This window comes from Ambystoma mexicanum, chromosome 3q, assembly GCF_040938575.1.
Source record: "Ambystoma mexicanum isolate Mex_15411 chromosome 3q, UKY_AmexF1_1, whole genome shotgun sequence".
Classification (NCBI taxonomy): Eukaryota; Metazoa; Chordata; class Amphibia; order Caudata; family Ambystomatidae; genus Ambystoma; species Ambystoma mexicanum.
The window spans coordinates 1,193,340,637-1,193,365,918 of record NC_090926.1 but is presented as its reverse complement, the minus strand read 5'-3'; the positions used below and the strand labels follow the sequence as shown (position 1 = coordinate 1,193,365,918).

The following is a 25,282-nucleotide window of genomic DNA, read 5'->3' as shown; positions in this document are numbered from 1 at the left end:
GTCCGCTCCCGATCCGCGACTGGCCGTCATGAAAAGGTACAAGGGACTCCTTCAATGGCTGCCATGGAAAGGGAAATCGCACTTTGTTTTTCCTTCCATGGCGGCCATTTTTTCCATTTCTTTTTATGTTACAAAAGCGCTGGAGCTTTTTGGAACAGAAGAAAATGATGCTCTTAGTACCCTGGTCTTACAGGCTGGGGTACTAATAGCAATAGGCCCCTCACAGGGGGGGCATTACCACTTCAGGTAATGCCACAGGGCTTTCGTTAAGGCCCGCGCTTTGCTCGGGCCTGTAACTATGGGCCCCGGAGCATTACCTAAAGTGGTAATGCCCCCCCTGCTCAGGGCCTATTGCTTAAAGATGAGCTGTGTCTCGGAATAAGAGATGCCAATAGCATTTTTCTACTTTAGTTGTCTTTTTAATAGCCACCAACTCAGCTGTTAATATTTTTTTGTCACATGTGTCTTAAAGGGTAAAACACGTTTTGAAAAGAACTTATGTATCAAGGGCAGAAATGAGCCAATTATTTAACATGTTCGGGGGATTTTTCCACAGCATCCTGGGTGTGAAACCATCGAAGGTAATGACGAAACACGGTTCCAACCAAAAGGTAGACCAGACCTCTCCATAATGGAAGCTGTGTCAGAGCAGTCACGCTTAACTCAAGGGAGGTAGATAGGCTGGTAGTGAGGTACAATTAATCCCCACAGTTACCCCCAAAGAATACCTGTCATTGGTGTACTGAAAAATATCCACTTTTAGTAAAATCAGATGTAGAACATCTTTTAGATCAAATAAGTACTTAGGTTAAACATAACACAGCAAAATACAGTGTATGTATAAAAATAGAAATTGGACATAATGAAGATCCTACCCACTCCTAATACTAAATGTAAGCCCATTTACCTAGTGACAGGAACTATATATACATATATATACCTAAGGTGAGGAAAAAAGCGAAAGCTGGACAATGAAAGCACACGAGCAATGAAAGAAATGCTCAGAAGAAATTCCATATATCATCTAAAGGGCGAAGAAGGGGTGTAACTTTAACAGCCAAGCCCTGAGCGCAACCAAAAGTTATGATTTCTTTAGACCGATGGTAGCAGACCCACTGGGTCTCATTACACTCGAAGAAAATAGATACAATAAAAACCACCAGTTAAACAGTGCAGCTTAGAGCATGTTTAGTTCGCATGAGTATTACGTGTGCGTTCTGCAATCTAGGAATGTTACTATTAACATCAGGGGGGCAGACAGGCTCCAAAGAGGGTTCTGCATCAGTGACAGTTGATTTTACTGAGTTTGGAGGCATTAGGTTCATGGATGGGTAAGGGGTCCAGCGATGTGATTCTGTGAGGTTACTACTAGTACAGCCAATAGAAGTGTTGAGGTGGTCCTCTAATGGGAAGAGCACAGCGTTTTCTTTTCGGTGAAAGAACTTTGTGATTGTCGAATTAATGGAGACTGCTTTGGCCGAAGTGTTAGGTACTTTAATAATTTTCGGGATACAGCCCCTGAGATGGCTAAGAGGATATTTGCAAGTTCACCCTATTTGAGAATCATCCTCTCTCACCGGGGCTTGGGAGTACACATTCACTTGGTCAGGGAGGATAGTCTGTGTAATAGACGTAGTTGAAAAGAAATCAGCCATTGCTTCAACTTTCACCTTCCCACCCACGACGAGATGGTGACGCGCTTAGCTATAGCGTCGCTGCTGCGCGCTGATTCGCCGCTTCGGTGCTAGTTACTGGTTTTATACCAGTGCAGGTAGGCATTTCAAAAATCCAGGTAACCAGACAGTCAACGCCTTCTCGCAGAGGAGGATTGTGGTAAAGGAAGTCCAGAAATGGCGGAAGACGCCAGGAAAAGCAAAGCGCTGCTTCAGCAGTAGTTGCTGGTTTTATACCAGTGCAGGTAGGCAGTTCAAAGGGCCAGGGTGCTCGACAGTCACCGCCTTCTCGCAGAGGAGGATTGTGGTAAAGGAAGTCCAAGAGCGAACCAAGACTCCAGGCAAAGCATAGCAAGTGTAAGCATAAGCTCAAGATTTGTAGTCTCCAGAAGTAAATTGTATCTTTGCTCACAGAGGCTAGCTTTAGATACAATCCTAAAGCAACAAGGCACTCTTTGGCTCCCTTGAAGGCAGCACTGTATGCAGCAGCTAGCTCAATGGTGGAACCTAATTATGTCAGTTTAATTATGCATTACAGGAAGCATGGCTGTTTTACATGTAACGGCAGTTTTCAATCTATTACAAACATTGGTCATAGGAGTTGGGATTATGAATGTCAATATTAAATACTGACATTATTTACATTCTTTATAAAGTTGATCACTAATAACGCAGTCCCTTGCTGATAGGATCGTTAGAGCAATTAGTGCCAATTCCAACGGTACCCCGTGTAGCCTGCTCTGAAAGTTGAAATGCCGAGTCTAGCTCACCAGGAATGGAATTGGTGGCTTGCAGAGTACATGGTGATCTTTTCAGAGGATTCTCGACCCACTTTGCTAGCTTCCTAGCTCCAGAATACGTGCCAAGCTTTGCTCTGCTGTGCCCTGCAAGTCCAACCTATATTTCTCACAAATGCTTATTTCAGGTCGCTCATGCTCAATGCATGGTGAAATATCCATTGTGTATCAAAAAAACACACCTTTCTCTAAAACTACTTCAAACGTGTAACTCCTTATGATCCTATCTCGCATACCCCAGGAATTGTGAACCGTGTCGAAGTATTAAAGTAGTATTTGTCCCCATTTACTAACAGCTATTTATTTTTTTCATTTACTTGACTTTTAGGTTCTTTGATTGGTAATGTCAGTCAGTTGTAAGTTGTTTGTAATGTAAACAGTCCCCTCTGCACAGTACTCCAATGCACAGTACTCCAGTGCACAGTACTCTCTGCACAGTACTTCACACTCATGAAGAAGGAATCTTTGTAGCTAATACCCAGCCACTCATCCGTATCTTTCCTTTATTATTTACTCATTAGGGCGAGCCAGGACTCCCTGGACCCACTGGCCTTCCTGGTCCTCCCGGTGATCCCGGCGAACGGGTAAGTGTTTTAAGTTGTTGACAGTTCGGAAATACATTATGTAATCTTCTTTGACAGCTCATGTCTGCCTTAAAGCACAGACAACTAATAGGAAGAACTTAACTGGAGCAAGGATGTATCTTCAGTCTGGTGTGAATAATTACATATCTGCAAGAGTCTTTCTTTTACAGCTATGTTGGCAAATTTCAAAAAGGGCATTATCTGTGTTGGGAAATATTGCCTAAGGAGCCTGTGTGATTTTCCAACCCACGGCTTTCTGGAATGATCTGTCTTAGTCTTTAGATTGTAAATGCTCTAATCGCGAATAGTAGTCAGGTTTTCAAAACCGCACCGGCAAATATGTATGCTGGGATCCTTAGAACTGCACCGTTCTCATCCGTAATTATTGTAGGCATCCTGAACTCTTTAATGGATTTCGCTGGCCTTTGGTGTGATGAGTCCAACCTTTCCTATCAATGCGCAGCCGGGCAGAGGCTAAAGGGGGCAACCTTGTCGAATCACAGCCCTGCCAGACTGCTCTGCCCTACAGTGCCTTTTTTTAAATAAAAAAAGGAATTTCAACACCCGTGGCCTGCATCCCGTGGCTAAATTGCTTAAAAAAAATTACAGCCTGGAGACACTTGACACAAGAGTATTTAAACCCCACCTTGAATGGATTAGCGAAGTAGAATTAGGTTTTACTGAGGCATTATTTTTAAGTAGTCTGTCCTGAGAATCCGACTCGACGTCATGTTTTGGCACGGGTGATATGGGTCCTCATACTTTTCAACATGACAGCAGGGATGTAATATACTTTTTGATCAATGCTAGCCTATAGTTTGTGTCAGAGACAGACATTTCAACACTACCCAAATATAAGTAAAACATATCTGGGCTTTTTTGATGATTATTGCGTGCTTTTGGGAAAATGATTTAAATATGCAATATTGGGCCAGCTCTGTATCTTCAAATATGATGCCAGATATGCAGACACCACAGAATCTGCTACTCATAAGTGCAGATGGGGCACGATAAGATGTGTGGCCATTTAAACACTTAGCAAGTCCCTGCAGGTGCTCAATAAGAGCCGGCAGGCGAGTCTGTTTTGTATTTTTTATTTTGTTGAACATGTTTTGGAAGAAATGCGTGCAGATTGTTACCAAGACGCTTCTTGTGAAATCACTGAAGCCTTTTGTGATGTCAAATGACACGTGCACAGCTTGAAATGCATGGCACATCGGCCGCACCGACCAATGTGCTAGTCTGTCTATTCTGGTGACCCCAAGAATCATCACAAGCCAGGGTCCCCTTCATCTCACATGGTAGTGACGTGAGCCAGACAATAAGCCCGGTCTTGACGAAGGCCACCGCATCGAGAGGCCTGGCTGCCGCGACAGGGAATCAACGGGAGGGTAGCATTCGCAGTGTCCCACAGCATCGGCGTCTAGATAGCAGACATAGCGCTGATGTCAGGGCTCATGACCTTTCGCCGCTACTCAGGTGCCGGGTAACTTCTTTGCTTGCCTGCACCTGGAGGCTGGAAGGATGCACTCCACGTACAGTAACTGTGAGATGGATGCCTGTCCCGCAACCTTTGCCCTGACACCACTCTCTCTATTCTTTTAGGGTCCAGCAGGCCGGCCGGGCCTCGAGGGAGCTGATGGCATTCGCGGTCCACCAGGGAACACCGTCATGTTGCCGGTAAGCCTACACATTCGTTGGTCTCATGGTTCTGTGAGGCAAGTTCTGAATATGGGTTCTGTATACGTGGAGCAGCTTAACACAAGGGAATAATTGCCAGATAGCATTGCCGGTAATATCGCATTATTGTTTTATTCTGAGAACATGACGCCGACATGACATTCACTGTCTACTGCAAATGTAACCAAGGTTCTTTCGGAAACCTTAACAAGAAAGTCAGCCCAAAGTTAAACCATATTAGTGATTTTAGCGTATGCATATACGTGGAGGGTCAGGGAACTTTGTGAAGTGAAGCTACTGTATTAAGCTAGCGCCATAAATCGGGGAGTCAAGTCACAAACAGTTGCATTTGCCTGTACAAAGTGCACATAGGCATTTCACAACTGCATGGTAATGCACTAAAAGTGCCCTCGAGTCGCATGCGAGCAGTGCGTGCTGCGCTATATATGCACCCGCAAACTCACCCGATTCACAGAGAGAACCATGGAGAAAACCAGGCACAATTTCCTGAAATAGAAGAGTTCAAACTAACTACAACTTTTAACATCTGTACCTGTAAGTTGAATCAAATGTTGTCGAAAATGAACCATTCTCTGCGAAAAATGTTTAGGGAAAGTAATACATGTTTTCCATGGATTTGCCCACGTCCCATTGCACCAGTTTGAAACGGGCAAGTTGTTACAGGACCAAACATTGCTTGCGTGACTCAGGTTAATGCGTGTGTGTGCGCGTGCGAACCTGCCACAGGCACTTCCATTTTTCAAGGCAGCGCAAAGTGGGTTTGACAGTTGGTATCGCAGGTTTGCTTTTTTTGTAATGAGGCTGCTCGCAAATGACATTTTTCATAATTAAGACAGGGAAAACCGGAGGGAGCAATGTGTGCAAATTAAGAACAGGAAAGATGCTTTGTAAATTGGCCCCCACGCGTTCTCTGTAGTAGAGAGGCAGGATTAGAGAGGAGTGGAGGTCGTGTGATCATTCCACCCGCAAGTGAGGCTGCGGCCATTACGCTTTTGTCTACATTGCCTGACCTCTGAAAGCTTGCCTTGCTTCTGCCCAAGATGTAACTGATCTAGTTTGCACAGAGGCTCCCTGTGCTGTAATCTACTTGTTTTTGGTCGTAAGAAAACTGTTGCCATCGTTTACCACTGAACCTGCCACTTTGCTACTTCTATAAAAATAATATCACACTGGTACATAGCATTTCAAGCAGACCCATTATCTATGAAGACACGTCAGTTTACCACACCTCCATCATTGAGGCAGCCTCTAACAGGCGCAAAGCCTTACTAAGAGCTCTGCCACCTCAGAGGCATTCTTCCTTTTCTCACCTTACCCCAGAAGCACAGTGGGCCTCATTACACGTTCGGTGGTAGCCTTGCCGGTAAAACCGGCAGGCTGCCGCCGAACTAGCAACATTTTCTGGTGCCCAGTAATGGCCAGCTACCGGGGTATTACAACCCCGTCGGACCCGGTAATTGCCCATTCCCGGGCGCCAGAAAATATTCTTCCCCATTCCCATTTGAGCCCCATAGGGCTAAATAGGAATAGGGAGGCCGGATGCACCGGCACCATTCGTGAATGGTGCCGGTGCCTCCGACATGCTCTGCTCGCGGTTGCCGGTTGTCAGGCTTTATCTTCAATCAGGATGTTGTCCTCGGAAGCTGCTGAACCCCCGCAGTCCCCTTTGGATGCTAACCTCTCAACTGGTAACAAACAGTTCAGCAGAGAGCATCCCCAAGGGAAAGGGGGAAAATGGGACAAAATAATAAACTTCAGGTTTGGCTCCGCTTCTTAATATCTCTTAACCTGTAGATAAAATAACAACAAATAAACTTTAGTCACTAACCTTTCTTTTTCTAGGCTCTGACTTCTCTTCATCGAATTGAATAAATAAACACGCCACCATACCTGAATATCCACTATTGATAACTTAGAGATAGTGTTTGTTTTCTTACTGAAGAAAAAATAAGTGTCTCTGATGCTATTACTATCTCCTTCAATTCATAATTGGAAAACTGCTATCCTTAACTCACTCTCTCAGTTCCATGAATTAGTTTTCTAGCAGTTCAAATTCCAAAACACACACGCCCATCTGAAAATGCTAGATCGGTTTTTTTGTGGATCTCTAGCTTTAGCACAAATTCCAAATATGACACTCTTGCTTCTTCCTTCTAGAATTGTTTGCGCATGTGCAACAAAAGCAGTGTTCACTAATTGGATCTTTTTGCTTGCGTATAAATATCACTCTTCAAGGAAGCGTTCACTTGACTGGATTTATGCGCATGCGTGAAGATATTCCTTTTCCTTCTGAAATGGTGTGCGCATGGGAACATAGAATAGAGTTCAAAAATGGCATATGCGCACGCGTAGTAGATCAGTATTTCTCCCTTCTTAATTTTATTTGTTCAAGTAGGAAAGAGGAAATTACTGAGCTCCGGACACAGATCCTTGAAGATGCAGTTTAATGAGGAACGCGCGCCAGGTTAGAATGTTAGTAAATAAAACCTAACGTTTCAGGTTCGCGTATCTGTAACACTGTCACTTGCGCAGACAGTGTAAGATTTCTAGCGCTAACCCGACGTTAAAAGAAAGCACAGTTACCGTAAGAAGGACCAGTGCTCAATACTTTTTATACGGCCGAAAAAACACTCAACGCTGAAAAAATGAACAGGCTTCCACACAACAACTTGCCACGCGCTAAATATGTTAAGCAGTTCATTAAATAAGAGTACTGTTCAAGAAATCCGAAAAATAATATCTTGAAAAAAAAAAAAATTAACTAACTCTTTAAACAAAAAATAAGAAAACAGGAACTCGTAAATAAATTGTATAGAAATATAACTCCTTCCTGAATTAAACAAAGTTCAGTTAAAAATTATAAAGGCTTCTTTCTTTTACCGGAACGTTTCTGACTTTCTTCTTGAATTCTCCAACACTTTCCTGATCCAAATAACAAATCCTAGGTGCAAGGGCCCAGCTAAAGTTTCTAAATCTTCAGAGCTTCAAACATAAGACCTTCCTGCTGGGCTGCTGACAATGAAAGGCAGTTTAGAATGTTCTAACAATGCCTTTCTTTTACTTCTGACCAATCACTGATCCTTTTTGAAGTCACCATTTTGGCTTGGGATGCTCTCCACACTCTGCACTAAAAGTTAAGGTCCAAACCATAATTTCTGTTATACACTCATTCCACCACATTCAACCAAACCCCATGAAACCGGCAGGCACCCGCCGAATTAGCACCATTTTCTGGTGCCCAGTAATGGGCAGCTTCCGGGGTATTACAACCCCGGCAGACCCGGTAATTGCCCATTCCCAGGCGCCGGAAAATATTCTTCCCCATTCCCATTTGAGCCCCATGGGGCTAAATAGGAATAGGGAGGCCGGATGCACCGGCACCATTCGTGAATGGTACCAGTGCCTCTGACATGCTCTGCTCGTGGTTGCCGGTACACCCGCCAGGTCAGGCCTCGCGGGCGGGAACGCACCCGCGAGAAGAACTCATAGTTTACCGGTCCGGTAACTAAAGTACCGGCAAGCTTACCAGTAACGTAGTTACCAGACAGGCAAACTTGTAATGAGGCCCAATGTCTCCAGAGCTCTGGTCCTCTTCCAGGCAGGACTACTGCAAGAGCCTCTTTCTCAACCTCCCTCTTTCCTCCCTTCGTCCCCATCAGCTAATCCAGAATAGGGCTGCAAGACTTATCGTTGGCCTCAAGCCCAAGGACTGTATCTCTCCAGCCCTAAAATCTCTCAAATGGCTTCCGGTGGCTGCTAGGATCAAATTCAAGACCCTCTGCATCATCCACAAGGGCTTCTGGGGCCTGGGACCATGCTATCACCAACTTTCCCTTCCTAAATATTTTTATTTATTTATTTATTTTTACATTTGTAAAGCGCCACGCAGCCCAGAGGCATCGGGGCGCTGTTGCAAGCAAATGACTTAGTTGCAGTGCAGGGAGGGGTAGATCGAGGGTGTTACAGCGAGATCGTATCTACCCCTTGTCTGGGAAAAAGGAAGTTTTGCCTTTACAGAGGTTATACAGTTGACCGGGCCCAAATGGGGTTTATACAAACAGCATAGTTTTTATTGCTTTCCTGAAGCCCAGGTAGGATTTGATGCATCTGATCTCGGCGGGTAATAGGTTCCAGTTGGTGGCGGCGAGGACTGGGAAGCTAGCGCCACCTGATCTGGTTCTGATGCTTTTTGGAATTGCTAGGCGGTTAGTGTGGCTAGATCTGGTTGGTCTGTTAGAGGGGGGACCAGAGAATCTCTGAGCAAGGTAGCGCGGTGCTGTGTCATGTCGACATTTGTGGGTGAGTGCCAGTGATTTGAAAAGGATCCGTTCCTTTACCGGAAGCCAGTGGACGGGTTTCCTAGTGGCTGAGATGCGGTCTCTTTTTGAGATTCCAGTGGCTGCTCTGAGGGCATTGTTCTGCACCGTTTGAAGTTTTTTAATGTTTTTGGCTGAAGTGCCTAGTAGGAGTGTATTGCAGTAGTCTAGGCGGGAGCCTATGATAGCTCTTGCAATGGTGAGGGAGTTTTCCTGTGAAAGGAAGAGCCTTGCAGCAGTGATAATTTTTGAGTGGTAGGCTGCTGCTGAAGAGATTGCGTTGACCTGTCTGTCCATGGGGAGGTGTGAGTCCAGGTAGACTCCAAGGGTTTTGACTGCTTTGGAGACCGAGATGCGACAATTGTCGATGATGAAGGAGTCATATTGGCGCCCCATTTTATTGATTGTGGCTGGTGATCCGATGATGAGTAGCTCTGTTTTTTCGCTGTTGAGGCAGAGCCAGTTTTCAGCCATCCAGGTTTGGATGGTGGAGTAAATAGAGATGAGGGTTTTTTGGTCGGCTTCGTAGTCTCCAGTGAGAGGGATGAGGACTTGAGTGTCGGCCGCATAGTTGGTGTAGGTGATGCCCATTGCATCGAGGTATTTGAATAATGACCTTGTGAAAAGGTTGTACAGTGTGGGAGATATGCAGGACCCCTGCGGGACACCGCATTCAATGAAATGTGGCTGGGCGCAGGCTGCGTCTGAGAAGACTTTCATTTCTCTGCCCCCAAGGAAGGATGCTATCCAGGCGGTGGCTTCTGCTGAGAAGTTGCCCGTAGAGAGGTGGTGGCAGAGGGTGTCATGATTGACCAGGTCAAATGCCGCCGAGAGGTCGATTAGAAGTAGGAGAGCTGGTTTGCCTACGTCTCTTAGGTCATCGATTTGGTTCTTAAGGTCCAGTAGTGCTGTTTCTGTGCCATGGTTTGGGCGGAAGCCAGATTGCCGGAGACCAAGTAGGTGATGAGCTTCTAGGTAGTTCTGAACTTGGATGTATGCAGCTTTATCCAGGATCTTGAGAAGGAAGGGAACTGTTGTGATGGGCCTATAGTTCCCTGGTACCTTGGGGTCTAGTGGAGGTTTTTTCAATAATGGGCGGACCCAAGCTTCTTTGAGGCAGGATGGTACTTGGTTGGATTTGAACGAGGCGTTGATGAAGGCTGTGAAGAATGGTACCGGTGAGGGGGCGCTGTCCTTGACGAGCTGGGCAGGACATGAGTCACCTTTGCAATTGGAGGGTTTTATGGAGTCGAGTATGGTTAGGACTTCCTCTTCTGTCATCTCCTGGAACGAGAAGGCTGGGATTCCGACTGGGGCGGTGTTCTGGTGTAGGTTGGGTAGTTGTTGCAATAGGGCTTTTTGGTGACTGATGATTTTTTCTTGCAGAGTATTCAGTTTGTTGAGCATGGCTTCTTGGATGTCGTTACACCATTCTTTGTCTTTATTCAAGGGGTTTGAGGGGGGAGTTGGGGACTCAAATTCTCTGAAGAATACTCCCCGCTAGAACCCTACGCTCCCCTAATTCCAAATCTCTGACTGTAAAACGCTTCTCCAAGCAGAGACTGGCGGGAAAGTCTCTCTCCTCAGCTAGTATCTCCCTGCTCCTCTCAGACTTGAGCCAGATCTCATTAAGTTCTGGGAACTGCTCAAAACGCTGCTCTTCTCCCCCTCTTTCTCTTCCCTCCTAATCCCCCGACTGCTGGTGTGACCAGTGGCCTGATCCTCATGAATCTCACAGGATCCCAGGCCCTTCTCCCAGTCAATACCAGCACCCCTCCCACACACTGCAATGCCCTTCGAGCCCCTGCTAGGTGGCTTCACATCCCACCTTTGAGGGTCGACCAGTACCAGCACTTAGCCTGAGGTTCTCTGCCTTGGCACCCTTTAGCAGTTCCCTCCCGCCCCCTCCTCCAGCACTTGTCCACTCCTCTGTTCCCCCTACCGTCCTCTTCACTTCTCCTCAATGCACTTGCACGGCCGAATGCCATTCTTGCCATTGTTATTATTTCCCCTGTTCCTTTCCCATTTAGCCTTGTGGCACTTTAACACACACTTCTGTTGTATAAAGCTCCTTACAAATGCACAATAAATAAATACATGAAATCACACACTGTGCCAAGGCTACACCTGTCCCCAAGGTGCTGGCGTCACAAGGGAAATGTGATGTAATAAATACCTTCTTCATTAACAAAACTGGTCAGACCTCTCATCGACGCAACAGAATCAGGTGACACCCCCAAACCCCACTCAGATCCTAAGGATCTCTCAGATACCCTCACGTCCCTTAAACCTACCGCTTACAAGGACTTCTAGCCTCCTTCATTTAACAAATCACCGGGCCAGCACACTCCACACTCCATGGAATTGTGACTGCCTCCCTCAAAAAAGGTGTCGAAGACAAATCTCATATAACCCCTTCTCAAAAAATCCTTCCTTGACCGGGATGACCCAGCCAACTAAAGACTCACCAGCCTCCTGTTCATTGAGCAGCTTATTGAGAGAGTAGTTGCAACCCGTCTTGCATAAAATTGACCAGCTTAGCCTTCTCTGCAAATACCAGTCCAGCTTTCGCCACAAATGTAGCACCTACAACCATCCAAGTTCTGTATGATGCGCCGAGAATCACTGATACAGGGGTTGCACGGCTCTATACCTTTTAAACTTCTCAACTGCCTTCAACACTGTAAACCAACTAACACCGATCTCCCTCATCACGGATAGGATGTGCTTCCTTGGAACCATCCTAAAATGGTTTCAATAGTATCTATTCAGCTGACACCAGGGCGTACAGATGTACTCATTCAGATCCAACTGATTCTCAGTTACGTATGTGCTGCATCCAAATGTCCCATCTTCTCCCCAATCCTCTTCAGAACCCCTGAATGACCCAAACATAGCTAATCATCACAACGCTGATAGCACTAAGGTATACCTTAACGTTAGTGACCATCAGAACAGTGCTCATTTCCGCGAATACCTGCCCATTATCCAAACATGGATGTTAAACACCTAGCTCAAAGTAAACCCCTCCAAACCGGAATTCATCCTCAGCGGTCTACCTCTCAATAAAAACTTGTGCAATAAGGGCTGGATGACAGGCATCTGAACTCAGGTTTCATTGTTGACAATAGCCTTTCCATCCAAAGGCACATAGCTAAAACAGCGTAAAACCCATGGCTACAGATCTCCACACTCTGCAATATCAAACTCTTCACACCCCACATGACTTCCACACAGTGTTCAAGTTCTTGTGAATCTCACACATCGATGGGGGAAAGGCTCTCCTTACTGGTCATTCAGCTGCACAGATAGCCCTGCTTCAAACAGGCCACCATGTTGCAGCACACCTCATTATATGTGCCTGCAAATTCAACTATATCTCGCCTACCCTGCACAAGCTTCACTGGCTCCATCTCCTCACCAGGGTCATATTCAAAAACTGAATTTATCACATACAAGGCAGTCTCAAACCGAAACCCAACATATTTCGCAGCTGAACTCAACACCTATGTAGTCTCTTGTTTACTGGACATCAAGGATAAAGCAAACATGATAAGTGTTTTTTTATGGCTAGACTGACCTTCATTTCTGCGGCCAGTCTGCTTACGTTTTTGTGCACCAGGCATTTAATATTTTACTCTGCATTAAAGGCAAACATTATAAGTATTATTATGTGAGTAGGCTAACCAACATTGCTGCTGCCAGTTTAGTTACTTGTTCTTGCTATGGCAAAGCATTGTTTTACTGAGGATCAAGGCTAAAGCAAACATGATAAGTGTTGTCGTGTGGTTAGACTGGACTACATTGCTCAAGCCACTCTAGTAAGGTTTTCTCACTGTGGCACTCATGAGCCATTTCTACTGGTTATCAAGGTGAAGAAAACATGATCATGGCTGTTATGTGGCTGAACTGGCCTACATTGCTGCAGCCAGTCTGGTTATTTTTCATTTCTGTAGAATGGCATCTTTTATTGTGTATCAAGGGAAAACTAAACATGATGAGTGTTATTATGTGGATAAACTGGCCTACTCTGGTGCAACTAATGAATGTATTTTCTAACTGCAGCATGGCCTTCTTTACTGGCAAAGACAATCAGAGAAAGTTCCAATATGGTAATGCTGGCATGTATTGGTACAACCTGCATGGATAAGGTTGGGCACAGCCATCATAAAATGTGGTTTTAAACTGGCATATATGGTGGGCAAAGTCATGAAAATGAATTGGAAAATGCTCCAGTGCATTGTTGGTGACTTGGATTTTTTCATGTGTAACCCTACAAAACCAAATGTAAACTGTGTGGCCTTTGACCACATTTTTCACAGAAAGTATGCTCTAAAGTGCACCATTTTAACCCATTATGTTTAATATGTTCTCGGAGGACAACGCCCCGCAACGCCCCGCAATCCGCCTTGGTTGTTCGGGCTGCCTCACTACGCTTGCTCCAGCATTTTTGTGGAAAGGAGTTTGCTCCTCCAATTATAACATTTACCAGCCACCACTGGTAAGTGAGATTCAAAGGGGGCTAGGGGCCATCACCTGCAGTTTGAGTGTCACAGGGTTGGTATGGTGAGGATCCACTGGCTGCCTGCTTTCCCCTATGGGTGGGAGGCTTGGGATCGCTAGCAGGAATCCTAAGCACACATTGCAGCTACCGCAGGAACGACATATATCCACATTTATTTCACTGAAGAGATGCTTTCCCCTATTAGATCAAAACAAAAAGAATATAAAGATCTGTGAGGAATTTGACCATTCGCATGGTGGGTGTGCACTCGCCTGTGCTTTTTTTGAATTTTTAATTAAATGGTATGATGGTAGACTAATCTCAGGAAAATGTGTGGGGCTAATCCACACACATTTTCCTATGCTCACACCACAACAAACACATAGACCCGTGTACTCTGTGTGGAAAATAGCCTACAGGCACAGTCCGCGCTGTCATATTTAGTTGGGATATGACATGCAGCAGTACACTATGTCATCTCCAGAAAGGGGGAGGACCAACCTTCCCCCTTTCATGGCCAGCGTGATTAACTAACAAAGGCACCATGGAACCGCCCTGCTCTTTTGTTCGACCCTGCAGCGGTGCAGCGATTAACATACTTATATAGTGTACTTCAAACAAGCCCACATGGGGCCTGGCTGCAGAGGTTAACAATGGAGGCAGGAAACCCCAACAACCTTTCACATGTAACTGGGTCAGTCTGAAGCCAACTCCCGCCCTCAGTATCACTGACAGTGAGATATCATGTCTGGGACTGCGTGTTTACAGTAGGCCAACCCGGTAGGGGGACCCATTCATATGGTACAACAATGTGGTTTGCAGGAGCTAGAGAGTCTGGTCTCGCCTCAGCTACAAGGGAGACCTGCCGCTTTAATTAGGACTCACAGAGAGATCCATTAATCAGAGATACTCTTTGATCAACAAAGACAGACAGATGTTTTCACCCCTTTACCTTTCCTGTTGCAAAGCACTCTGGTTATGACCACGTGCATACATGAGATTGTTGGTAGAGACCCCAGGATTGGTTCAGTAAGGTAGACTCAATGTGGCCCATGTGGCTTTTAAAAGAGGGCTGAGCCCCTCTTTGGCAGTCCATCTGAAGACAAACTCATCATTGGAGCAGCAAGACAAACTCATCATTGGACCCTGGCTGGCTGAAGGTACAGTCCGCCTTACATCTTCCGAAAAGTGAAGGAAGGTCAGGACTCCAAGGAGGGAAGCAAGATCCCTCCCCAATCATATCCCAGCAAACCGAGAGAGGTAAAGACCTCAGAGGAAACTCTGGTCACTCCAAAACCGGTACCCAGACAACATACCCTGTTAGTCTCTACAGCAAGCTTCCTAGGTAGGAAGCACCAGACACTCTCTCAAATTACAACAAATAACAAGGCAGCTGCCTGCAACACACTTCTCAGCTTTGGGACGTCTGCCTTAAAGGACAAAACAAGTCCATTGAAGAATCTTGGAGAAATGCCTCAACACGCATCTACGCCTTAAAGGAAATGTTCAAGCCAGTCGAGTTCCTCGAGCTGTAACTGACTGCAACGCTGACCGTGGTGAAGCCGCAGTCGCTCAAACATATCGGACACATCACAGCCAGTGCTTCAGAACCGCAGACCAGCACTGAGACAGCGATTCCTGACCCCAAGCCACTGTGTAGGCCAGCATGCAGCCGTTCGTCGAACCATCTTGCAGCCGAATACCCACAGCTGACTCCTGTTTTGAACTCTGTAACAGAAGCCTGGAAAGCCGATTCGACCCTGTCGAGCATCAGGAACACTTACAGCACAAGGTACCTTGTGGTTATGAGCCCCTGGTCTTTCCCAGAAGCCCCCTAGAGACATATAAAGACGCACTGCCCCCTTTGTGCGGAAGATACAATTTTGACTGGACAGCCCCTTTTATCATTGGGTAATAATTGTATTTTCGCTGTGTTATAACTAACCAACGATCAACAACCTTTTGGAGATAAGCCTGCAGTTCCATCCACGTTACTAAAATTGGATAAGGAGGTTTATAATTTGCTTGTTATTCCAATCTGTTCCCATCCTTTCTGGTGTATTAGAGGTGTAGGGCTGTTTGATTGTTTAGAAACCGATATTCACCTCTGGATCACTGGTACTCCGGAAGTTGATTCTTCACAATTCCCTTATGTGTTGGAGGCTTGGGATCACCAGGAGGAATCCTAAGCTGAATATGCCTCAGGCTGTAAGGAAAGCAGATCCATGTCTGCATTATTGTATGATGTTCTTGCTGCACAGCCTGACCTTGCAGACCATGCTGAATATGCTAACTTGATGCAATGTCATAATTATCCACAACTCCGATATATCTGGAGTAGGAAAGACAGCACCACAGTTTGAGCAGAGAGGCTCAGTGTTTCTGTGGATGTACACATAGAAATGAACATCCAAGACGGCACCTACTTTTATGAAGCCGCAGTCCAGGCTTTGCAGGATCCCCACATAACCATATTGATTTTACCAAAGAGAAGTTTTCCCAAATCAGATCAATACAAAAAGAATGCCCTTTGAAAAGAGCCCAGATCCAGAGGAAGAGTTATTAGGATAAAAAGGGGACAGTCCATGCACACAGAACCAAGAATTCCAAGTTTCCCATACCAAGCCTTAATTTCTAAGTTCCCTTCGGCTAGAGAGAGACTGGAAGAAGAGTTAATGGCCATCCAAAAGGGAAGGCCCATTAGCACATAAAGTGTGTAGATTGTGCACCTGGGGAAAAATGTATATGAAGATGCTGGAGAGGAGTTCAGACAAAGCTCCAGTGAAAGCAGGATCCTGGAGGAGAGACCATGTGGACTGGCATAAAAAGGAGATAGGAGGCCGGGGAGTGACCCCGGAGGCTGGACAGTGAGAGACCCAGCTGGCACGGGGAAATAGATCCAGAAGGTTGAGAAGAGAGAGACCCATAAGACTTTAGAAGGGAAGATTCAGAAGGAGACCGGTGGGATGGAGACTGGGTAGAGAAGGAAGGAAATGCAAAAAGAGGGTATGGTGAAAAATGTGTAGAAATGGATTATGAAGGAGAGGGAGGCAGAGGAATGAAATGATAACTGTGCGATCACTGAGGTGAACAAATGGATGATTGTTTTGCTGTGAGAATTGAGCAAGAGAGAATTCTCTAAAGAGAAGATAAGGAGTTTTTTATAGTTATAATATTGGAAAGGTGGAGGGTACAGAGAGAAGTGAAGAGGTGAAGTCATGAAACATCAGAAGAGTGAAGGTGGAAGTAGCATAGAAATGAAGAGGTGAATTGGAGGAACATAAAAGGAGGAGTGAAGCAGGGGGTAGAGAGAGGTTGGGAAGAGGAATGAGTGTGTGCTTAGGAAAATATTTTTTTTTCATCGGATGAGAGATGAAAAATCAGTTGTAAGCAGAAGGTGGTGAATCCCAAATCACCAAGGGATACAACTCGGAGGGGTGGAGGAAAGAGCCTGTGGTACGGCATTGAGGAGGTGCAACAGGAGCTCAGATGAGAGGGAGGTAGTGAGGGGCCTATTGAGAACCTAGGTCAGATCTTAAGGCAGCCTTCTGTACTCTTACGGCTCCAGGTCTGGGTTAAAGGGCATTTCCTATCTTCTGAACCAGAGAGCAGGCCAATATTCGAACATGAGCCAAGATGAAGTCTTACCACATTACCTTATCTGTTCAAGGAACCCCTGGGAGGGCACGGCAGTGGGGACAAGACCTGAGTTTGTTTTGGCCATCTGAGAATAGTCCTTCAAATGATTGATAGTCATTTTCCATCCACTTTGGTCATAACTGACTTACAGCTAACTTTAGAGAACACTGTGGTATGGGGTGGAGTAAGGAGGACTATACACTAGAAGTAAAGTAGTTACTATGGTCAGTAACTTTAACTTACTCCACTGCACTGCCCCCTTTCCTCCAAACGTTTAGGATACTACCAAGAAAGAAGAATCTAGAGACGGTGTAGAAGCTAGCCTGATTTAGTTAAACAAGTTCTATAATACCTCTTAGCCAAATCAGGCACTAGCACAAGAACTAATGGTCATACAATAGTGCTTACACAAAGATGAAAGCAGAGGTTTCAGTTGCTGCACTAGCAATTACTTCCCAAGTGACATGTCATGGAAGGCAAGTGACTGCAACCAAGAGCGCCTAATCTCACAGCACATGAGAAAGAAGACCTTTAGGAGGAGAGAATATTTGATATGATATGATATATATATGTCATTTAAAACACGCCTGTACGCAAATGTTTCTAGGTGCTACAAGACAAAGGAGGGTAGACAGAGGGAGGACGAGACAAACAATCTTACTAAGCATTGTGTCATTCAGATCGTGCAAGTGTGCCACCGCAAAGTGCAAGGGGAGGCAGAGGCGGAAGTGCCAGGGAGAAGGGAGGGCGGGGGAATGCAATCATGGCAGCAATGCTCTTTGAGTAAGTGCAGCCAGGGCAGCTTGGCTCTGGGTAAGTGCAAGGAGGCAGGGGACTATAAGGGTGACACTTACATCCCCTAAGTGCGCGGTCGGTCCAGAGGCAGTGCAGGGGAGACTGATCATGGAGGATTCTGGTACCCAATGAGACTCTAAGGGTATCCAAGCAAACAGTCAGTGCAGCTGAGAGGTAGATTAGCAGCAGAACGAGAGAAAGCAGAGGAGAAAAGTAAGGTCTTGAGCTGCTTCCGGAACTTCAGGTGGTCCAGCACAAGTTGGACAGGGGCAGGGAGACCATTCCAGAGGGAGGTACCTGCAGAGGAAAGAGCTCTACCCACCACTCTCTGCCTGGATAAGCGAATGCCCCTCAAAGAGTTGGAGGTGGCTGAGGAAAGAGCTAGAGAAGGAAGATATGTTGGAAAAGAGAGTTTGTGTGCTGTTTTGAGGACCAAGTGTTCTGTCAAGTGCAGCCTAGGTCATACTAAGTAGACCCACATCAAAGCAAATGGCAGGCGGTGAATCTCAGTTTCACTATGGGGCATGGCTCTGAGTCCCTTGAAAAGGCCCAAAACTGATTTTGCCCCTGAGTTAGCCTCTCTAAAGGCATCCGCACTTAACTCCTAATCGGCAGCCATCTAATTTGCTTCCAGACTTAGCCTGGAATAGGGAAACTCAGGGTTGCGCTCAGGTTCAGACGCCCTTTTCTGGGTTTGCCAAAAACCCAAGCGTTCAGGTTGCTCATAGAAGAAAAAGGACCTCAGCAGTCCCTCAAAAACTGAGAAACCCTTGGAAAAGAGTCACTCAGCAACTGGGCCCTAAAGGAAGGAAAGCTACTAACTCGCTGGCACAGATTAAAGAGTGTGGGTCTGACGTAAGCACCCAGCTGATGCAAGAAGAGAATCCATATGTATCTGGCACAGGCAGATTGAGACACTGCTGTGTGGCTGTGCAACTGGATGGAAAGAATTATTTAAAAGAAGCAAACGAGAAAAAGTGTGAAAACTGCACCGTGTATTAGAGGCTCCAGTGTGTCCAACAAGTCTTGGGAGGATAGCTCAGAGGCAACGTGCTCGCCTTGGAAGCAAGACGACACAGTGCCACACAGGTTGAATCACCGGGTCTGCGTTTAGAAACCTCTGGGTATTAAGCGTGTTATAAATAACCTATCATATCATATCAAGTAGAATAGTAATGGCGGGGTGAGGCGGATCTCCTGGAGCGTTACGGCCACTGGCTCACACTGCTACGTATATCAAACATTTGGGGGATTATTTTCTGCTGGCAAAAAATGGTTTTGTACCATACATGCAGCTAGGACTTCAGAATAGTGCATGTGACAGGCGGGTTTGTTGACCGCGCCTCATTTTGGAAAACACATAGACAATGAAAAAATTGTAGGATTATAGAAAATCTACTTCTTTGGAGCCAGAAATTTAAAAGGACTGCAGCTGCCTGTTAAAAGTGTACCTACCAGTGGCATAACTCCAGTTCCCCGCTGCCCAGTTTCTGCATCACTAGTACAACTGATGCTAATTGGCTCCCTAGTGATCAGCTTTCGATTGTAAAAGAGGCCTTCGATTTTATAAGTAGGCTCCTGGACCGCGGATTCCTTTGAGAGGGCACACGCCCAATAATGGTAAAGGTTTGCGCTGGCAAGGATTAAGTCATACAACGTGCTTTCTAGTTGGCATCTCAGACCGTTAGTCTGGATTTGGCATTTACTTGACAATGGGCAGATTTTATTATTTTTGTATTCATTGAGTGCAGAACTATCTTCGGGAAGCAACGGAGCACGTTACAAGTCACAGGTGGAAGGACACAGTGACGGAAGCAGAGATATAATAAAGCCGGGTGCTAGCGTGGTGTGCGGGGGCGGGTTGGCAATTCAGCAGCAAGGGATCTACAAGCAACCAAGGGAGGAAATAGCGGGGAGCCGATCAGCCAGTCTCAAATTAGGTGGCGAGCGTTGTGTGTGGACCTATCTGTGAGGAGCCATTCCTTGAAGATGATGGTCTCGAGCTCCTTCCTTAAATGTAGAAGTGAAGGAAGAGTCTTGTGTTGAAAGGGAGGATAACTATGAACATTTAGTCAATACAGTGGTGGAATTGTGATGGCATTAACAAAACTTAATTTCAAAGAGGTTTACGTGTACAAAGTGAAAGGAAAATGGATGGGGAGAAACAACCAAGCGAAATCCAGATACTAATGGGGACTCTAGGTGCTATAACAGTCTGGGATATACGTACGCTATGAGACCCCCTTCCGAGCAGCCCATATTTTCTTCATGCTATTACTTTTGGCAGACACACTCAGACTCTTAAACCAATACACCATCTTTAGACCACAGCCTGTATTTTCTGAACGCTGACATTGTTTAGAATTTCAAAAGTTCGCTGTTTGTCCAGCAGGCTCGCTGAAAGATCATGAAGCTGTGATAAAAATCGCATCAAATAATCTAATTTGCATGTAAATCACAATTTTGTCAAAACTAATAACTGCATGAGTGCATGCAAATGTGGAGCTATTGCAAGGATTGGTTGTGACTATGGGCAAACCCAACACTATCCTTCCAGTGATGGCTCCCTCTGGTGTATGGTAGTGCTCTGGGCTGTTGCCTGCATTGCCTAATAGGATGTACCAGCCCTTCTAGTTTCAGCTAGACTGAACACTTGCCAATCAACTTGAGGCATCACAGGGAGTGAATGCCTAACTGCAGGGACAAGGAGGGTGTGATTCTAGGCTGATTTGAGGTTCACCATTGACACTTTCAGAGCTTCTAACTTGATGTGTCCTCCTCCATTAAGACCTTGAATTATTAAGCGCCTTTAAACTACCGGAAACCCCTCAGCTATTGTGGCTTTGACTATGTGCCTCCATCCTGTCTGCCCCTTGCGTGTGACACCCCCCTCCTTTTGGACTCCCCCACCCCCCTTCTTTCTGTCCTGCAGCCTCTATGGTGCTCTCTGTCTCCCCTATCTTCTCTAATTGCTATTCTATCGACTATCCTATCCCTCTGACTAAGTCTGGCAAGGAGAAGCTCAAAAGGGACATCCTGAACTCCAACCCAGGCCTGCCTATCGCTGATACTTACACCAGTGCTTCCTCCAGACAGACCCTTACTGACATCCTCTTTGTTGTTCGCTCTCCAGGCCTATGGACCCCTCATATAGTCTCTGTTCTCTCTCCTTTTTCCTCCTCTCCCATTAATGGTGGCCCCCATTGAGAGACCCTTCTAGCCCCTTTCCACTCCGCTAAGACCATCATTAATGTCTACTTAATAGGTATTATCTTGGTCAAGGGCCCTCAGGCCAATTTCTTCCTTTTCAATAGACGCTTCTTGCACCTTATCAACTTCCTTTCTTCTCCTGCTATTCCTACTTAACCCTCTCTGCCTCCTCTGCTGCCTGCTTCCTCTGCCACCTCTCCGGCACCCTCCGCTGCTTCCTTGGCTGCCCTGTTGCCTCCTTCCTCCGCCACCTCTCTGGCACCCTAGACTGCTACTTTGGCCGTTCTGGTTCCTCCTGCCTCTGCTCCAGCATGCTCTTCTTCCTCTCTGACTACCCTGCCATCTCTTCCTTCCTCCTCTGCTCATTCTCGGGCACCTCTAACACATCCGCAGGGCATACCTTATGCCGGTACCCCTCCACGGAAGTTCTGCAAAGGTGGCAATCTGTTCCACATCGCTACTTTTAACTCTCGTTCCGCTGTCAAAGACTCCTCTGTCATCTGCCGTCTTCTCAAAGAGATTGATTTGGATGTACTCGGTCTCACGAGACTTGGTTCACATCCAGCTCTGTCACGAGCTTTGACACTCTCATTTCTGTGCCCTGATTTTCCCAGAGTGAATCCTGATTTTGTTATTCCAACGTAGGATTACTCCTCCTTTGAATGCCTGTTCTGCAGGCTCTCTCTCACTGTGCCTCTTGTTCAGGCCGCCTGGCCGGGTCGCCCTCTTCCTCTCTGAGTGGGCTGACCTCTCCTCCTCCCTCCTTGCCTCTACCTCTCAACTTCTCCTCTGAGACCTGAACATCCACATGGATGCTACTAGCCTCTCTTCGAGTCAACTCCCTATCTCTATTCTTCCCTGGCCAGACTCACTCTCTAGGGCACACCACAGATGTTCTGATCACCTCAGACCTCCCTCTCTCCAACCCGCTCACCACTCCTCTCTCTTGGAGTGACCACTTTCTTCTTTCCTCCCACCTTTCTCTTTCTACCGCTCAAGCTAAGCCGACCCCAACACGGCCACCCACCTTCTCTGTCGTCCGGCCCATGAAGTATGTGTCAGTTGAGGCTTACACCACCACTTTCTGTTCTCCTCCTACACCTTTGGCAAACTCACACTCTGACACAGCCCTCTCCAACCTTCATCTCTCTATCTCTTACACCCTTGATGTCCTTTCCCCTGTCATGAAGATCTGTTTGAAGGCTGCATCCAAGTGCAACTCTTGGTACGATTCCAACCTAGCCACTGTTAAGCGCAAGTGTAGGGTTGGTGTGAGGAAGTGGAGAGCATCAAGCGCCCCCTCTCACAATCCTGCCTGCCATCTGCTCCAAAGGCATTACAGACTATCTTTCCTCTCAAAGAAGAGAGCCTACACCCAAGCCGGCGCCTCTAACAACTCGGCCAAACTTTTCAAAATCTGCCTGAGCTGGCCAATACTGTTGCAGTCTCTACCTCTCCTGTTCCCTCCCAGACCCTCTGCACGGGCTCTGGATCCTCATTTTGCAACTAAAACTCAGGAGATCCTGTCCACTCTCTCTTCTTCCTCTTCCTCTCCCTCTACCACCACCTCCCCATCTTTGGCTGTTTCTCCTGCTCCTTTCTTTTCCTTTCCCCTGTTCACCCTTGACGAGGTTTCTAGACAAGTCCAATGTATGAAAGTCTCGTCAAAGCAGGTGCTTCCCTGCCCTTCCAGAACCACCAAGGACCACATTGAGACCCTTGGCTGATTTCTGCAATCACTCCCACCGGAACCTTTCCTCCCACCCCCTTAAACAGTCCCTTGTGCACCCACTTCTTAAGAAGCCCTCCGCCGATCTTTCATCTCTGGCAAACTATTGTCCTATCTCCATCACTCCTTTCCTGGGCAAACTCCTGGAAGAGTTGGCCATCTGCCAGCTTAATCTACATACTGAATCTGTTGGCTGTCTCCATGACCACCAGTCTGGCTTTAGAGACACTAGAGCAAGGAAACTTCTCTCCTGAACACCCGTGAAAACTTGCTCTCTAATCTTGATTCTAACCTTCCTTCTGTCCTCATTCCCCTTGATCTTTCCTCTGCTTTCGACACGGTCAACCACGCCATCCTGCTCAATCGCCTCTGCTACAACCTGGGTTTCTCTGGTCATGCCCTGGCCTGGTTGACCTCCTTTCTCACAGATCGACCCTTCCAGGTCCAACTTGGGTCTTTCCTCTCTTCTATCTCTCTTTCTACTTGTTGTGTTCCGCAGAGGCCTAACCTCTCTCCCTGGCTATTCAACCACTATATGGCCCCTCTTGCCCGCCGCATCTCTACCTTCTGCTCTGATTTTCATTGTTATGGGGATGTCACCCAGCTCTCCTTCAGGCGCCGCTCAGCCACTTCTGCTCCTTCTCTCATACCAGACTGCCTGTCTGCAATTCAGGAATGGTGTGTCTCCAACGATCTCTGCCTTAATGCCAGTAAGATTGAGATCCTCCTCATTAGCACCCCTGCTCCTTCCTTTCCTCTCTCACTCTGTCCGGCCCCACCCTGAGCCCTCTACCTGCTCCTTCCAGTGAGGCTCCATCCTCTCCTTCTCTCCTCACATTTTTGATGTCTCTAAGAAGTCATCACTATCAGCTGCACCTCTGCAGAGGTATTCTTCAGTTTCCCCCAGAAGCTCACTGTCTCCAGAGCCCTGGTTCTCTCTAGGCTGGACTACTGTAACAGCCTCTTTCTAAATCTACCTGACTGTACTCTCTGCCCTTTACAACTTATCCAGAACAGGACTGCGAGACTTGTCCTTAGCCTCAAGCCCAGGGACCGTATCTCTCAAGCACTGCAATCTCTCAACTGGCTCCCTGTGGCTGCAAGGATCAAGTTTAAGACCCTTTGCATCACCCACAAGGCTTTCTGGGGACGGGGACAGCACTACCTCCCAACTTTCTCTTCCTCAGCATCTTCCTTCTCGAGCCCTTCGCTCATCCGCCTCCAACTCTGAGGGTCAGACACACTCCAGACAGAGAGTGGGGGGTAGATCTCTTTCCTCTGCAGAGGCCTCCCTCTGGAACAGCCTCCCTGCCTCTCTCAAACTAGAGCAGTACCAGCTCTGGTTCCGGAAGCAAATCAAGACCCCCTTCTTCGCTTCCGCCTTCTCTCTCCCTCTCCCTTGCTGATGTCCCTGAATGCTCCACACACTGGTCACCCTCTGAACTTCGGGTACAGGCTCCTACCTGTCCAGTTGCCCTTGAACTGCCTCCAGGCCTTCCTCGCACTTACGGATCTGTATCTGCCACCCTACAGTCCACGATTCTCTGCACTTATGAGCCACTTCTGGCAGCACTTATGAGCTACCTGCACAACACCCCCTCGGACCCCCAGCACTTCTCTTCCCTCACCCTGCACTTGCGTGATCTGAATGACACAAGGACTAGTAAAATCATTGTTTTTGATCTCCCTCTGTCCTCCCTTTCTTGTCTTGTCGTGCCTAGAAGCACTTGTGTAGAGGCGCGTTATAAATGACTAATCATATGATATCATATTATATGACAGGGAATATTCTGTTTATATCAAGCAGCACTTTCATTGTGTTAGTTCAAAATAGTTAATTCCCCCACTGAAAGGTATAACAGAATAATATGCAATGAAACAAAAAATAAACGCAAAAAATGAATAAAAACATTTCCTAAACCGCGTACAGGAGAACCCCATGATTGATAGGCACCGGAATACAGGGCATACATTATGTGGGCAAAGTAAGGATACGACTCGTCAGACTGTCCAGCAGAGCTCTAACACTCATTGGAAATCACTGGTGCGTGCAAATAATGGGACCAAACTTTGATCTGCCTTTAATGGTCACTGGAACCCAGGAGTCATGCTAAGGCATCTGGGGTGGCCCCAACATGTAAAACATTTGACACATAACCTGCAACTGAAACTGATACTGCAAGAGGATGAGCAGCAAGCAGCGATGATGTCACACCATGGCTTATTGCCACATCGTTAATTGGTTTTTACAAGCAGGAAACTAATATTGCAGTCTTCTTTATTAAACTACAATGAATCAATAAGAAGTCCATTCCCTGAAATATAATATGGCAT

At 46.5% G+C, this 25,282-nt stretch overlaps 1 protein-coding gene across 3 annotated transcripts in view; it reads left to right on the top strand.

Annotated features, from left to right (window-relative positions):
• COL5A3 (collagen type V alpha 3 chain) overlaps positions 1-25,282 on the top strand; it is an 899,023-nt gene that overhangs the window by 373,742 nt on the left and 499,999 nt on the right. For all 3 annotated transcript variants that reach the window (XM_069604041.1, XM_069604040.1, XM_069604039.1), the window contains 2 exons: positions 2,992-3,054; positions 4,660-4,734. In XM_069604041.1, coding sequence (XP_069460142.1) covers positions 2,992-3,054; positions 4,660-4,734 — 138 coding nt within the window. The remainder of the gene's footprint in view (positions 1-2,991; positions 3,055-4,659; positions 4,735-25,282) is intronic.